The 16,654-nt window shown below is 42.6% G+C and overlaps 1 protein-coding gene across 13 annotated transcripts in view; it reads left to right on the top strand.

Annotated features, from left to right (window-relative positions):
* Positions 1-16,654, top strand: part of RYR1 (ryanodine receptor 1) — a 347,489-nt gene that overhangs the window by 266,154 nt on the left and 64,681 nt on the right. For all 13 annotated transcript variants that reach the window (XM_077480582.1, XM_077480567.1, XM_077480575.1 and 10 more), the window contains 2 exons: positions 5,514-5,684; positions 6,449-6,508. In XM_077480582.1, the coding sequence (XP_077336708.1) occupies positions 5,514-5,684; positions 6,449-6,508 (231 nt within the window). The remainder of the gene's footprint in view (positions 1-5,513; positions 5,685-6,448; positions 6,509-16,654) is intronic.

Genomic DNA, 16,654 nt, shown 5'->3' with positions numbered 1-16,654 from the left:
CCCATCAAAATCCTAGAGATTCAGGCAGTGTGTCTGGCTCTGAAGGCCTGGACTTCCAGGTTACGGGATTGTCCTGTCAGGATCCAATCCGACAATGCCACAGCGGTGGCCTATATCAATCACCAAGGGCACCAAGAGTCTTGCAGTGCAGACAGAGGTGAACCATATTCTAACTTGGGCAGAAAGGAATGTACCATGCCTGTCAGCAGTCTTCATTCCGGGAGTAGAGAATTGGCAGGCAGACTACCTGAGTCACCAGTAGTTATTCCCGGGGGAATGGTCTCTTCACCCCGACATTTTTCGGGCTGTTTGCCAGAGATGGGGGACTTTGGACGTAGATCTTTTAGCATCTAGATTCAACATGAAGTTAGTCAACTTTGTGTCCAGGACAAGGGATCCACTCGCATGCAGTACAGATGCACTCCAAGAAAAGGATTTACGGGTAAGCTGTTATAAAAATCCTATTATCAGAAGAGTTGCCCAAGAGCCAAGGAAGAGTTGCCCAAGAGCTTCAGAAAGACCTGGAGTTAGCAGGTGTTTCAAAGAAAATAATAAGTAATGCACTCAACCACCATGGACTGTATGCACGCTCACCTCACAAGACTTCATTGCTGAAGAAAAAGTATGTTGAAGCTTGTTTAAAGTTTGCTGTACAACATTTAGACAAGCATGTGAAATACAAGCCTGTGAATATAGTCTGGTCAGATGAGACCAAAATGTAACTCTTTGGATGCCATAAAACGCACAAATGGAGATCAAATGGCATTGCACGTCACTCCAAAAACACCATACCAACTTTGAGGTTTGAAGGTGGGAACATCATGGCGTGGGGCTGTTTTTCAGCATACGGTACTGGTAAACTTCATCTCATTGTAGGAAGGATGAATGGAAAATGTACCAAGACATTCTTCATAAAAATCTGCTGCTATTTACCAGAATGGTGAAGCTGAAACAAGGGTGGACATTTCAGCAAGACAATGATCCCAAACATGAAGCCAAGGAAATTCTCAATTGGTTTCAAAGAAAGAAAATAAAGCTGCTAGAATGGCCTAGCCAGTCACCTGACTGGAATTCAATAAAAATGTATGGAAAGAACTAAAGATCAGAGTTCATAGAAGAAGCCCACAGATCCTTTAAGATTTGAAGATTTGAAGATTGTGTGGAAGAATGGACCAAAATCACACCTGAGCAATGCATGCGACTAGTTTCTCCATACAGGAGGCATCTTGAAGCTGTCATTTTGTATGAAGTATTAAATACATTTCATTTACCATGTTCAATACTTTTCCCTGTATCATTCCATTGTATTACACATAACCTAATTTCCGAACTTAATTGTTTTGGTTTCTTTGTATGTATGGATTTCATGGGTTGTTAATGACATGTGGTAAACACTTCATGTCAATAGGACCTTTAGAAATATATTTACCTAGAAAAATGTGTTCAGTACTTTTTTTTTTACTAGCTGTATATGTGTGTATGTATATGTGAAAGTGCTACTAATGGCATACACATGTATATAAATATTATATATACAGTATAAAATGTCCCTCAAGTATACAGCAATTAGGATATTTGATCTGTAAAGCCTATTGCTTTATTTAAATTGTAGACAAAGGAAATATAAATGTTAACGCCTCCAAAAAAATAGTTTAAGAAAAGTTTACTTATAAATTGTAGACAAAGGAAATATAAATGTTAACGCCTCCAAAAAAATAGTTTAAGAAAAGTTTACTTATGATGTTTATTGCCATGATGTTTATTGGCTCCTTAAAACCATAATATACAATCAGGGTTGGCGGGGGCTTAAAGACTCTTACATGGCCCAAAAGGTAAACATGTATGCCATCTTCTGAGTTTGGATTAATACATAGAGAAGTCAGCAAAACATGTTCTCACAGCTGAGAATCCCATAAAAACAGAGAAGCCTTGTAACCCACACAATGCCAAACTGACATGCAAACTTCAGGCAGGATAAGGGGTGTCGCAATAAATTGTGTGTCATTGTTATGTTAGAATAGACAGATGAACGTGCATAGGAGTGTGTGTTAACCCCGCCTATATCACCACATCACTCCCACCCTTTATGTATCCTCCTCTGTTGTCTTTGATAAGTATTGTCATCTGTCTTCATGACATCAAACATCCTTGTTCATGTCATATTCAAGCTTTTCTGTGTCTCCTTGCATTAACTTTGGCGTATTAGGTACTTCTCCACTAATCTGCTGGTTTGCTTACTTGTGTAACATGTAATTGTTGAGTTTATTTAGTGTGTAATAATCCTTAGCATGATGACTTCAACATCTTCTTTTCATAACTCTTGATGTCAACTGTGTCCCCATGCCCTCTATTATACTGAAGACATCCAGACTCATTTATAATCCTCGCTGTTACTTCCTTCATCTTGGTGACTTCTTCATTTTCTTGACCTCCTCTCTTCATCAGTCCCTTCTAATTTCAGTCACCTATCTTTAAAGGCCAGCTTCACCAAAAACTGATACTTCTGTTTTGGCAGCGTTATAAGCAAGTTAAATAATATGCCAGGCTTGTGTGTCTAGAAGATACCCTTGTTGGATTTTGAGGCTTTGACCTGTCGTCGTAGTCAGTCTTAAGGGGGTTTTGATACCTCCTCTATAAAATAGCTGTGTTAATTCAGAATCCAGAAACAAGTTTGTAATCATGGTAATGGCTTCATCCTTGTAAAAGAGATGAGAACTATGGCATTGAGGTCTCTTCTGCAGGGTCCCTGAGATATATCAGAAGTCAGTGGATGAGCCAACCATCCAGTATCAATTCAAGTCTTCAAATCAGTTTTCTCTGGATTTGGCCTATAATGTCCCCGAACTCCTGTGATCTTGTTTTCCTCTTCATATCATGCATTTTCCTACTGTCCTACTATACATATGTGCAGTTTCATTGCTATTTCAGATTAATTATTTACATGCAAACTAAAACTTGCCATGTTATTCTAATGTTGATATAGTTATGCTGTCACCTGTCTAACATCATCATCAACCACTGTTTAATGGTGTATTGTTGAGGTTTTGATACCATCCATAAAGATCAACTTTGGTTTACCAATTAAGAGTAGTGCAAGCATGTTCATTGAGATTTAGTAACCAAACAAGTATATTCATTTGGATTCCTCTGAAGTTGTCCATTAGACTTTGCTGGAGGGACTTCACTGCAAACTGTGGGAACCTTCACTGCATTCTTTTGTGTTAGAAAGTATACATTACACCTTTCTATATCTCTACACTAAGGGATTAATGTACTAAAACTGGAAAGGGCACAATCTGGTGCAGCTGTGAATGGTAGCCAATCAGCTTAAAACTTCAGCTTGTTCAGTTGAGCGTTGACAAAAAAAATCCTGATTTGTTTCTACGCAGAGCTGTACCGGCTTTTGTACTCACCAGCTTTAGTAACTCTAGCCCTAAATCCGAGTACATATGATCTGAATTATGGTCAGAAAAAGGTCTGATGGTTTTCCCGATGGAATTCCACTCAAGCTGTCTTGCCTAAACACAGTCACACCAAATTCCGACCGACAAGAACGTGTTGACGTACAACACATACGACGGGACTAGAAAAAGGAAGATCAATAGCCAGTAGCTAATAACTTCCATCTCGTAGTTGAATCTGAGCATGTGTGAGTTTTTGCACGTCGGAAAGTTTTTCCATCTGGAAAATTGAGAACATGCTCTCAAATTTTCGCTGGCAGGAATTCGGCCAGTTACATTCTGATGGAGCATACGCACAGTCACATTTTCCAATGAAAAGTTCTCATCGGTCTTTTGCTGGCCTAAAATTTCAATCATATGTACGCAGCATAAGAGTAATAAGTATCGGATAAACATATGCTAGCTTTCCTGGTATTAAAACAATATTATAATTAGACATGTGCAATTTGTTTCATTCCGAATTCGTTTTTCAAAAATGAAATTCAATACATTTGTTAATTTGGAAATATTATATGTAATGAAAAACAGTTTAACAAATTTTTCCTAAGATTTGTAAATGGGAAAATCCGTAAATTTTAAAAATTTGAATTTCAAAAAAATTAGAATGAGAAACCGAACGAAAATTTGAAAGCCCGAAAAATTCTAAAGTCCGAAAAATAATAACTGTTACTAACTATTAAATTATAGGTATCAGAATTTCCTTTAAAATGTGGCTGTTAGTGAACGTAACGAATGCAGATTTATCCGAACTTACGAATTATCCGAAATAACGAATGCCACATCTAAACAAATGGTATGTAATGAATTAATGATAATAAATAATAATAATACCTTTTTATTGTTATTATTTACTATTATTTTTTGTTACATTCCATTCATTTAAATACAGCATTCCTTATTTTGGAATATTTGTAACTTCGGATAAATTCATTACGTTCATAAACAGCCAAATTTGAAAGGAAATTCCAATACCTATAATTTAATAGCTATTGTTAGTTATTATTTCGGATTTTAGAATTTCCTAATTTTTTAATTTACGACTTTGCGAATTTTCTAATTTTCGAATACCGCATCTAAACGAATTGAACATAACAAATTCAATTTTTTCCAAAGGTACAAATTTATTCGAAATAACTCATTTTAATCATAAAAAATGACCCCAAAAATGAAACAACAAAAAAAAACGACTGAGACGAAAACAAACCCATTTTTTGGCAATGCACATGTCTAATAATAGGATACAGTGCCCTATAATAACAAAAATAATGCTTGACATATTTATATATTTAAAAATGTTTAGTTTATAGAAAGCTAAACTCTAGGTTTGGGTACAGAGAGCTCCAAGGAAAGATTTGATTATACTCATAGATAACCAGATCTATCCAAGCTGAACTTTTCAGTGTTTGCATATTGTCCAGGGGAAATTGTGTTGTATGACTACATTGACTAACCTGTCATACAATGTCTGAGTGGTTATCTTCTGACTTTAGAGTTACACTAAAATACTTGATTATCATCAGATTATGGCTGAACTTACATAATCTACCAGATAATTAGATCATGCATGGACACCATAAAGAAGCCTTCTTTTTATTTTCAATATCTCCCACATTGTAAATGAATGCAAGAAAGGTTACTAACCAGTAATATCACAAAGATTAAAAGGTAAAACCAGAAAAGATGTTGGGTGAGCATATTTTACATACAGGTCTGTGTTTTCTGTGTATTACAATGGACCTCAGCACATAGGGGTTCTCACTTGAGTGATGCTTTTTTGGGCTCTGATAGTGGCTGCAACTTTGCTCTTGGCAGACACTGTTTAGTTGGAGCAGCTGTGGATGTTTGCTGACCAGACTCTTGGCAAATTGTGGCTGATGCTGTGTGGAGGGAGAGTTCATGCCTGGTTTGGTTGTTGTCAGTCTGTTAAGATAATTGACCTGGCCTCGGGTCTGTCATTGGTTATTTCCATGTGACTGAACTGCATGTGCCATGTATGCTTAGAATTCAGATGTTTTCATGTTTAAATGGTCTACTTATTTTCCATCCCTTCAGTCTGGTGGCTCTGACCAAGAGCGCACGAAAAAGAAGCGCCGTGGAGATCGTTACTCTGTACAGACATCACTTATTGTGGCCACTCTGAAGAAGATGCTTCCGATTGGTCTCAACATGTGTTCTCCAACTGACCAGGAGCTGATTACATTGGCCAAGACACGCTATTCTCTGGTGAGTGTGGTGTATGTAGAAAAGGGGGGAGGTGAAAAATATAATTTTTAGGTATTCAAAGTATGTATTTTACCTAATGTTAATATTACAAATGTATATACATACCCCAGAATTTCTAGACACAGCAAGCTTTGTATATATTATATGAGCTGAAAAGCAAGGAAAAAGCTAGGATCAAAATGCCTTGACTGGCTTTAGACTTTGTTCATGAGTCTATCTTTTAAAGATGGCTTCTATAGATCTTCATATTTAAAGCTCACTTGGAGTCGCAAAATAGGCAGTCAGACAGAGGATGTAAGGAAAGATAAATAAGTGGGTCGCTTCCACTGGGCTTAAGGAACTGATCTGGATTTTGGACACCTTTAAAGATGAACTCCTGGTATGGATTTTATTACATAAGCAACAAAGGCTAATGCTTGCATGGCATGGGCGTCATTCACAGAACACTTTACATTACAAAGCGTTCTTGGATTGGACAAGGGGAGGAGGAGTAGTGACTTCGCGATCTTCACCTCTTCCAATTAGAGAACACTTTTTAAGTTCATTGGGAAAATGCAAAATGTTCTCCGAATGGCACCTGCACTGAACAGCAACTTCCTGCGTTCAATAAGCAGCAGGGAAGCTAGAGTTCAGCCTTAAATCCCCGCCCATGCCATCTATCGCTCACCCAATAAATATATAATAGTAGTTATGCTTTTGTTCTCATATATGATACAATTTCTTGTGTCATATATGTATAATGTATCTTTTTTTTCTTTTTACAGAAGGACACAGATGAAGAAGTAAGAGAATTTCTAAATAACAATCTCCATCTTCAGGGAAAGGTTAGTACTTTCTGACATGCAGTCTGAATCTTTGTTGTGAAAGTATTTTATTCACGTGTGATATCCAGAGACAAATTTCCATCACTGGAGCCTGTAGGCAAACAACCTATAGGCTGCTTTCACACTGAGGCACTTTACAGGCTCTATAGCACCAAAAATAGCACCTGCATAGCGACTGTAAAGAGCTTCTCCTCTCACTCCAGTGTGAAAGCCTGAGTGCTTTCACACTGGAGCGGTGCACTTGCTGGATGGTAGAAGAAGTCTTGCAAGCAGCATCTTTGCAGCACTGTACACACTGCTCCTAAAGCGCTTCTGCCCATTGAAATCAGAGTTGCTTTGCCGGGGGTTTTAACCCTTTTTTGGCTACTAGCGGGGGTTAAAAGTAGTGGACGAATAGCGCCGCTAAAACGGCGGTAAAGCGCTGCTAAAAATGCCCCCAATGCCCCTGCCTGAAAGCAGCCTTAGTGCCACAAGCTTCTTGGTAGAACATTGAGACAATGGAGTGAATTTACTAACGACAAATAGACTGTGCACTCTACAAGTGAAATTTGTGAAACTGTACTTGCAAAGTGCTTAGTCTATTTGCCTATGGTAAATCCACTCCTATGTGCAATAAAAAGCTAATGACATGACTTCAGAATAGAACAAGTTCCCCCACAAAACGGGGTTTTTAGGCAGCAAAAAAACAGTACTAACGCATGTCAAAATAATATAAAAAGTATTTTAATATTTGGTAAAAAACATGAGCTCTACCTGAGCAGTTTAAAAGCAAACTCTTATATACAGAGTACAACGATATCCATGGGCGTACATTAACAGACACAGCTATAAATTACACTGTATATTATAATAACAGTAAAAATATATATAATTCTAACGCGTTTCAACCCCCTGGGGGGTCTTCTTCAGAGAAATGGTGGTCTGTTGATAAAACAAAATTACACAGAATGAATACATCAAGTATTATGTATTATTTGTGTTGGAAATACCTCATATTTGTTAATATCATTTACCCAAAGATGTACTTCCAAAGAGATAAAATGAGTTGTGATATTTTTGATGGAGTTCCCCCATAAGGTGGTGCCTCGATTTCCTTCACATATCTGGAATGTTACTCGGTCCATATCTACCGCCAGGATACCAAGGGGAAAGGAGGTAGCGTCAGAGAACCAATGGCGTGGCTCACGAGAGGTCACACGAATACCACACCCCCCATAAACATAGGGAGTGGGTGCAGATATGGGCAACCGGATAATGTGGTAAGTCACACCTGCAGTGAAATCCCAACATGAAAAGGATTAAGAACATGTCCTTTTTAATATATGAGCACAGGGTGTGTATGTGGCATGAGATTGTCATCATCATACCCATAATCTATGTAAAATAAAGAATGCACCCCTGGGTAACCCAAATGCCAAAAAAAAAAAATATATAAGGGAGGGACATGTGTATACAAGTGAACCTAATAATGACTGTGCCTGCAAGATATCAGAATAATGTGGTGAGTGAAAAGCTAAAAGATGATAAGGTGAATATGTGATGAATAGACTATGTGATGCATGAGAGATAAATAAATAGGTGAAAATGTGCGAAAAAATGGAAGGAAATAAATAACTTAAAATGGTGGACTAAATGGAATAAATAACAAACAACACATGCATAAAAAACGATGAACCAACTAAAAAATAGTGTAATGTGAAGCATGAAAAGAAATAACCAACTAAAGAGGGAGAGGGAAAGCAATAAGGGAGTGACATAGAAAAACAAAACCACCATATACATGAACTAGGATGAATGAGTGAAAGACAAGATGTTTATTTACTATACCCAAATGTGAGGCCCACAAGGGATGGACTTCCCCTGCTTTCAATGCTGATTGATTAACTATGCAATAGGCCAAAAAAATGGTTTGTAGTATATGAACCTGGTTGGTATCCTGTAAAATTCTGGACCTCTGAATTTTGCCCATGAGTATGCCACCCGTCTGGTAAAGTGAGCTCTGTACTAAATGGATGAATTAATATTCGTTTTATAAGCCCCTCAGGCTACTTTGACCTGAGATAATGCCATTGTTCTAATGGTCAGTGAAAAGTCTTCTTCTGATACTGTCAGGCCTGAAGTGGCCACTGTCTGACCTTCTAGGGAAGGGCCACTTGCATGTATTTCTTCCACATGTCTTGCTTCCAGATTCCGATAAGCCCCCCCACCCGCAGACCTCAACAACCAGCGGCCAGGGTTGTCGAGTAGAGGCCCTTGTCCTCATCAACATGGGGACAAGGTACTTTGGGGTGGGGGGGCACATAACCCCCCCACCCCAAAGCAGCCACCCCCCTATGTTGAGGGCATGTGACCTGGTTCAGTTCAGGAGGGGGTGCTCGCTCATCCCCACCCCCTTTCCTTACCTTCTGGGCTGTGTGCTTGGATAAGGGTCTCCATGTTGATGAGGGCAAGGGCCTCTTCCTGACAACCCTGGCTGTTGGTTGTTGGGGTCTGCGGGTGGGGGGCTTATCTGAATCTGGAAGCCCCCATTAACAAGGGGGCACCCAGATCCTGGCCCCCCACCCTATGTGAATAAGTATGGGGTACATTGTACCCCTACCCATTCACCTAAAAAAAAGTGTCAAAAATAAAACCCATTACACATAAGTCATTTATTAAGCAGCTCTGTCATCTTTTTCGATCTCTTCTCCCCACTCCAGCTCTTTTGCCTCTGCCGTTCTTCTCCCCTCTCTGGGTCTTCTCCGCTGATGGCTACTAGCCCTCTCTGGTTCTTCTCCCTCTGTCCGCTGTCTTCTGCCTGTGCTGGGTCTTCTCTGCTATCTTCACACTCTTTCGCTGGGTCTTCTCTGCTGTCTTTTCCCTCTGTTCTTCTTCCGATGTTGACTCAATGCTCTCTCTCGCTCTACTGCCGGGTGCGCGGTGTGCCATTACCTATATAGGCATGGGGAAGGGTCACCTTGTGATGTCATCTGGAGGCCCCACACCGTATTATGTCACCTGGGAGGGTGGGTGCTTTGGGGCAAGGGGGCGCACATGTTGAGGACAAGGGCCTCTTCCTGACAACCCTGGCCATTGGTTGTCGGGGTCAGCAGGCGGGGGACTTATCGGAATCTGGGAGCCCCTTTAATAAGATCCTTGCCCCCCACCCTATGTCAATGAGTATGGGGTATATCGTACCCCTACCCATTCACCTGGGGGGAAAAAGTGTCAATAAAAAAAACACACTAGACAGGTCTTTAAAGTAATTTATTAGGCAGCTCCGGGGGCCTCTTCCAACTTCTCCAGCCTCTTCTCCCGGTCTCCAGTTCTTCTCCCACTCTCCGGTATATTCTGCCGAGCTCTGGGGGGACCCCCACGCTGTTTTTTTCCCGCGTAGGGGGTTCCCCTTGAAAGCCATATCAGACCAAAGGCCTGCTATGCTCTTGGAGGGGGAAACCATGCTGAATTGTTTTTTTTTTAAATTGCCGTGAAGTTCCCCCTCAAGATCATCAGAGCAGAACTCGCATGCCAAAGTCAGATCAGGCAAGACGGCAATCTGACTTTGACCCGACTTCAATGATATTCAATGGGCTGAAGTAGGATCAAAGTTGGACGACAGTAGTGCAGGGAGTATTTTCAAAGTTGGACCGACTTGTGTCAGACCAGTTAAGACGGCTCCCATAGGGAAACATTGATTTGCACACGTCATGCGACATGAGCTCCCAATGTCGGAGCGTTTGTCGCACCAGTGTAAACACGGCCTGAGAGCAGGGCAGGACTTACCATTGGGCTTGACTGGGCTCAAGCCCAGGGGCCCCACCCAATAGGGGGCCCCGCCAAGATACATAGCCGAGTGTATCCAGCTCGGCTCCCCTCACAGTTATGCCCAGTCCTGCCCTATGATGGACATAACACAGAGACTGGGCGTGACTGTGAGCCGAGCACTCGACTACTCTCGGCTCCACTCGGGACTGCGAGAGGCCCCAAGAGCTGCCAAGATACACAGGACTGTGTATCTCGGCAGCGCCATTTTTAAACTTCAAGACTGCAATGACAAGCCTACAAATGACACTGACAAGGCTGCAATGACACTGGACAAGGCTGCAGATTGATGGGCAAGGCTGCAGATGGACACTGATAAGGCTGCATTGATGGGCATTTAAATGTAAGTTTTTTCCTTAAACTTCCCTCCTAAAAGTTTTTTCCTTAAAATTCCCTCCTAAACTTGGGATGCCAGCACATGTTATACGCCGATAAATACGGTAATGTATAGAAGGTAGGGCCCGAAAGTGACTCAAGCCCAGGGGCCCCCACCACCCTAAGTCCTGCCCTGCCTGAGAGCATTTGACACAGTGACCTCAAACCTGCAAAGCCAGGCCTTGGGAGTTAATAGGAAAGACTCAACTTTGCAGCAAACACCTGTATATCAGTTCATTCATTAGTAGTCCTACAGACAAACAAACCTGTGAGGCAAATGAAACAGAACTATGCACTGCAGTTTAACCTACTTTGGCAGCTTGTATATTATCAGCATAATGATTCAGACATACCATGACAGCCCATGGAAAGCTAGCTTGCTCTGTGCAGCACCCTTCCCTGACTGGCTCTAAGGAGGGATGGTAAAGGCTCCATTCCTGAACAGGTGACCAACAATCCATTCCCAGGCAGCTGCCTGGAGCTCCTGGCCACTATTACAGTTGGCCAGCAGTTACCCCAACCTCATCTTGCTGCTCCTTGTTGACTGAAAGCCCACAGTCCAGCCACAGGAAGCAGACAAGGAGCCATCTTGGAAGCAGGAAGCCCTGACAAAAAAAAAAACATACCCAAAGCCAGACTAACAAAATGTGTGTGTGGGGCCTCAACTGACCAAGGAGGAGAGACTGGGTCAGTCCCAACCAACCACAAGGCATAACTGTTTTACCTGCATGCAGAGACCAGTATCCCAGCCTCCCCAGTATCCGTGCCTGGGGGGGGGTCTCCCTGGTATGGAAGTTTTACAACTGAATGGAGGGGCTTCGTCACAGGAAAAAGGCTAAACCTGTATGGCTGGCCAGATGAATGATTCACAGCCCCAGCCAGTTGAGCATTTGAGGAACAAAAAGAGAATGTCATCTAGGGAGAGGTGACTTATTTAAATATAGTGTAACCAGTCATAATTGGGCGAGAAGCAGAGCCTAGCCCATGGAAGATGACCAGCTTATCCACATAAGAACAGATAAACAACCAAAGGTATGTGGGCTTCATTACAAAAGCTCCATGAGCGTTAAAGTCTAAAAAGCAAACTGTTTTTGCTACAAAAGTTATACAAGATGAGACTAGAAGAAGGTAATAGAGCAGCTGCGGGCCATTGGAGAGGACATCAAAGATAACCACACTGTTGCCCTGCTCCTCTGCAGCCTTCCACAGACATATACTGCTCTCATTAATGCTTTAGAAACCAGACCCGAGCAGGAGCTGACACTGGCATATGTCAAAGGGAAATTAATTGATGAATATGACAGAAGGAAAGAAAATAAGCACCATGGTGACAAAGCTCTTAAGATGTACAAAAGCACTACAAAGAAAGCGGAGCCTGTTTTCACTGTAAAAGGACTGTTCTAGCTGGAAAGCTGAGCAGCAAAAGCTACAGCTATCCACAAAAGAAAGAATCAAAGCAATCACAAAGGAAACTGCAGACACAGCTTGGAGAGTGGCACCTTTAAAGTGACAGAGTGGAAAGCCATGTGGCTGGTGCATAGACTCTTAAGCAACAAGCCACATGACTAGCGATGAGACCTTTTTCAAAAACATTGATTACCATACAAAAGACAATGTTTTCCTAGCAAACGGGAAAAGCATCACATCAGAAGGTAAAGGCCAGGGCTTCATGAACTGCATTACACCACAAGGCAAGCAGTGTATCCTTGTAAAGAAAGGGCTGTATGTTCCAGAACTAGGGATGAGCTTCGTGTTCGAGTCGAACGTACGTTCGACTCGAACATTGGCTGTTCGTCTGTTCGGCGAAATCCGAACATTTTAGTCCGTTCGCGTCAAATTCGTGTGCGATGGCGCAGTGCATTGCTGGCTCATGATTGGCCAAGCATGCACTGTGACCCCGCATGCTTGGCCAATCGCAGCGCCAGCAGCCAGGAGAGCCATGATTGGCCACAGGCAGGATGCCTGTGGCCAATCATAGCTCAGGCTGTGTAGTGCACGCCCCACACTATATAAGGCCGCCATCGCGGCGGCCTCGTGTAGTGTGTTGGCGTCTGAAGCAGTGGGTGTTCTGTGTACCTTCAACACAGTACACACCGATCGTTTTCGGCCGATTTTTCTATCTTGCTGATGTGTAGTGGTTATTGTCTGTGCCCTGACCGCAGTATACACCGCTATATTCACCTCACCTATATAGCTAGTGATCTATCTTTTATAATAGAGCTTGCAGTCAGTAGTGTTAGGAGATAGTGCGTGCTGAGTTAGAGTAGGATTTTGCAATATCAATCAATTGGATCGCTCTGCAAATGCTGTCTCATGTACCCCTTAAATGGACAAAGCCTACTTGATCTTTATGCGCAGCCACTGCGCCCATCAAGCGCAGCCACTGTGCCTATCAAGCGCAGCCACTGTGCCCATCAAACGCAAGTACTGTGCTCATTAAACGCAGCTACTGGTGCCACTAGCGGCTGGTGCTCAAAATTTTTGGGGAGGCGCAAACAAACTGAAAAAAGAAAATCAATTGCGGCCATTGTGCCATCAAACTAAGCCACTGTGCCCATCAAGCCCAACCACTGTGTCTATCAAACGCAGCCACTGTGCCCATCAAGCATAGCCCCTGTGCCCAGCAAGTTCAGCCACTGTGCCCATCAAATGCAACCACTGTGCCCATCAACCACAGCCACTGTGCCCATCAATTGCCACCACCGTGCCCATCAAATGCAACTACTGTGTCTATCAAACGCAGCCACTGTGCTCATCAAGCGCAGCCACTGTGCCCATCAAATGCAACCACTGTGCCCATCAAACGCCGCCACTGTGCCCATCAAATGCAGCCACTGTGCCATCAAACGCAAGCCACTGTGCCCATCAAATGCTGCCATTATGCCCATGAAACGCAGCCACTGTGCCCATCAAAGGCAGCTACTGTGCCCATCAAGAGCAGCCATTGTGACAACTACCATACCTATCAATTGCTGTCAGTATGCCCATCAATTTCTGCCAGTGTACCCATCAATTGCCGCTCCTGTGCCCCATCAAATGCTGCCAGTGTGCCCATCATTTGCCGCTGCAACTGTGCCCCATCAAATGCTGGCAGTGTGTATCACCCCGGCACTTGCCTGTCTCGCAGCGGGTCAGTGGCGGTGTCCTGCGTGCTCCTTGATGTCTTCTTCCGTCCTCTCTATCAGGCGTCCAATCACAGCGTCTGATGTTTCAGCCAATCAGGTGACAGATAACAGACCCGAGCACCTGATTGGCTGAGAGGTGGTTCAGTGTTAGCAAAGTGAATTCCTTCGCTTTGCTAACAAACAATTGAGTGAGCAGCAAACGCACAGCATTGCACCCGCTGTTCATCTTTTTGGGTGCCTATTAGAGTCTAAAAAAAACATCACTATAATTCAGGTGCCCAGCGCCAGAAAAGGGGCCAGACACCTGAATAGGGTCTGTTAGCGGGGACTATAAATAGATTCATGCAAGGCATGAATCTATCTATGGTGATAGAGCGGTGACAGAAGAGAGGGGGCAGCGCTCCTGCGCCCTTTACGGACGCACTGCCACTGTATGTTATACTTTTCATTTAAAGCCCCTCTCAGAGATAAAATCCACACCTCTGCCTGTTGTAGCCACTTCCTATTGGATGGGCTATGGTAAAAAAAAGGTGGACGTCAGCAGAGAGGATTGGAGGAGACTGGTGGTCCCCTGGGTCGGTGGTACCCCTAACAGTGGGGATGTGGGATCTAGTTTGGGGATTTACGTGGGTATATCTGGCTTCACACAGTAAGGGGGAAAAGGCCTAATAGAAAAAGATAGTGGGTATTTAAGTCAAATAATGAAGAGGTAGAGAAAACATTTTGGGAGCCCAATGGATCCAGCAAATTATGCATTCTAATTATTTTCCTATTGCATTCTTCTTTCTTTTCTCCAGTACCACTACATTAAACTCCCACTTAAATTAATATTTTATTGCTTCATAGGCAGAACAAATGTCATTTGTAATTATATGGCAGAGGTTGCAGTGTGGTGGCACCAGCAGCAGTACCTAAGGCCAAATTTTTCTGCCCCTGTTTAACAGGGACATGTAATTACAATTCTTGATATAATATTTCACAGGAGGGCCCCTTCCTGTGCCCACCCAGAGTAACGGTGAGGACCACAACCACCAAAGGTCAATTTTTCTACCACTGTTCAACAATGGCATGTAATTACAATTCTTGATATAATCGTTCACAGCAGGGTGCTCCAGCGCCCACCAAGAGTCACTTTGAGGGCTTACAATGTTGTGGCAAAACCAACACCTTGTTCCGCCATTTCTGCAGAGCATATAGGGCAGGCCCCTACTTTCAAACATCCAACTTACAAACATCTCCTACTTGCAAACGGAAGGAGACAACAGCAAGTGAGATGAAAAAAGATGGACGACAAAACAAATTATACAGGGGTGATAACCCTTCCCTATGTTTTCCAAAAAGCTTAAAAATAGTTTTTTTGACTGGAGCTACACTTTAAAAATGTACCAGTTGAAAATTACAAACAGATTCAACTTAACACAACAAACCTACACAGTCGCTGTCTTGTTTGCACCGCCTGTATACTGCTGTTCTGAGTATATAGGGCATGGGGGCCACACGCATTTCCTTTTTTTAATATGGGTACAGGGTTCCCCTTAATATGCGTACAAGACCCAAATAGGCTGGTAATGGGCAGGGAGGGCTACCCATGCCATTTTTCTCAATGATTTTCAACCATATTGCAGGAACCAGATATAACATTAAAACCGCAAGCAGTTTTAAATGGTGTTATTTCCGTTTAATGTCATTTTGTGCAGGGACTGTTCTAAACACGGGAAAGACGTGGCACTTCACAGGCATACTACAGACACCCCCCAGGCACCATATTTAAAAGAATATTTCACTTTTTTTTTTTTCACTTTAATCGTCATTAAAATCAGTGCTCCCGCCAAAACGGCCGTTTTTAAAACTTTTTTTTGCATTGACCCATGTCCCCTGAGGCAGGAGTCAGGTCCCCAAACCCTTTTTAGGACAGTATCTTGCATATTAGCCGTTAAAATTAGCACTTTTCATTTCGAACGTTCGAGTCCCATAGACTTTAATTGGGTTCTAACGTTCGTTCGAACTTGGGGTCCGTTCGAAAGTTCTGGTGCGAACCGAACCGGGGGGTGTTCGGCTCATCCCTATCCAGAACTAGAAGACAGCCTTCTATCAGTGAAAAGTCTTGCAAACAATGGTCTCACAGTTAAGTTCCAGGGTAATGAATGCACAATTCACAATAAATAAGCGATTCCTTGCAAAAGGAAAACTGGACGATCACCTATACAGGCTCATCACCACAGACCAACAAGCCAATATAGTCTCTAATGACATACACAGCAAATGTATTCACTTATGGAACAGGCAGCTGGGGCACAGAAGTCCAGAAGCTATACAGGACATTATAAAGAGAGGCTTATCAGAAGATTTGACAATAATGCCTTGAAAAGTGCTCGTGAAATGCAAGTGCTGTATTGAAGCAAAAGCCACACATGCTCCCCTTCCACAGGCATCTCAAAGAAAAACCACCCACCCCCTGCAGCTCATACACAGTGACGTATGGGGTCCAATGAAAACTCCCACGTCAGGCGGGAACAGATATCTACTGACTTTCATTGATAATTATTCCAGATACACAACTACTTATCTGATGAAACACAGGAGTGAAACATCGGAGAAACTTCAAAAGTTCGTTGCCATGTTTAGCAACAAATTCCAATGGAAATCAGGAATAATATGCAGCGACAATGGTGGAAAATACATAAGCAAAGAAGTGGCCTCATATCTGAAGAGACGAGCAATAGTACACCAGACCACTGTGCCATACACTCCTGAACAATCTGTGCAACAGAAAGGAAAAATTGCAATCTTATAGAAATGGCCAGGTGCATGTTGTTGAATGCCAACCTACCTCACAAATACAGGT

This window comes from Lithobates pipiens, unplaced genomic scaffold (genome assembly GCF_037356315.1).
Source record: "Lithobates pipiens isolate NorthernLeopardFrog02 unplaced genomic scaffold, aLitPip1_a1.2 Scaffold_1, whole genome shotgun sequence".
Classification (NCBI taxonomy): domain Eukaryota; kingdom Metazoa; phylum Chordata; class Amphibia; order Anura; family Ranidae; genus Lithobates; species Lithobates pipiens.
The sequence above is the reverse complement of the archived record's forward strand: the minus strand, read 5'-3'. Positions and strand labels throughout refer to the sequence as shown.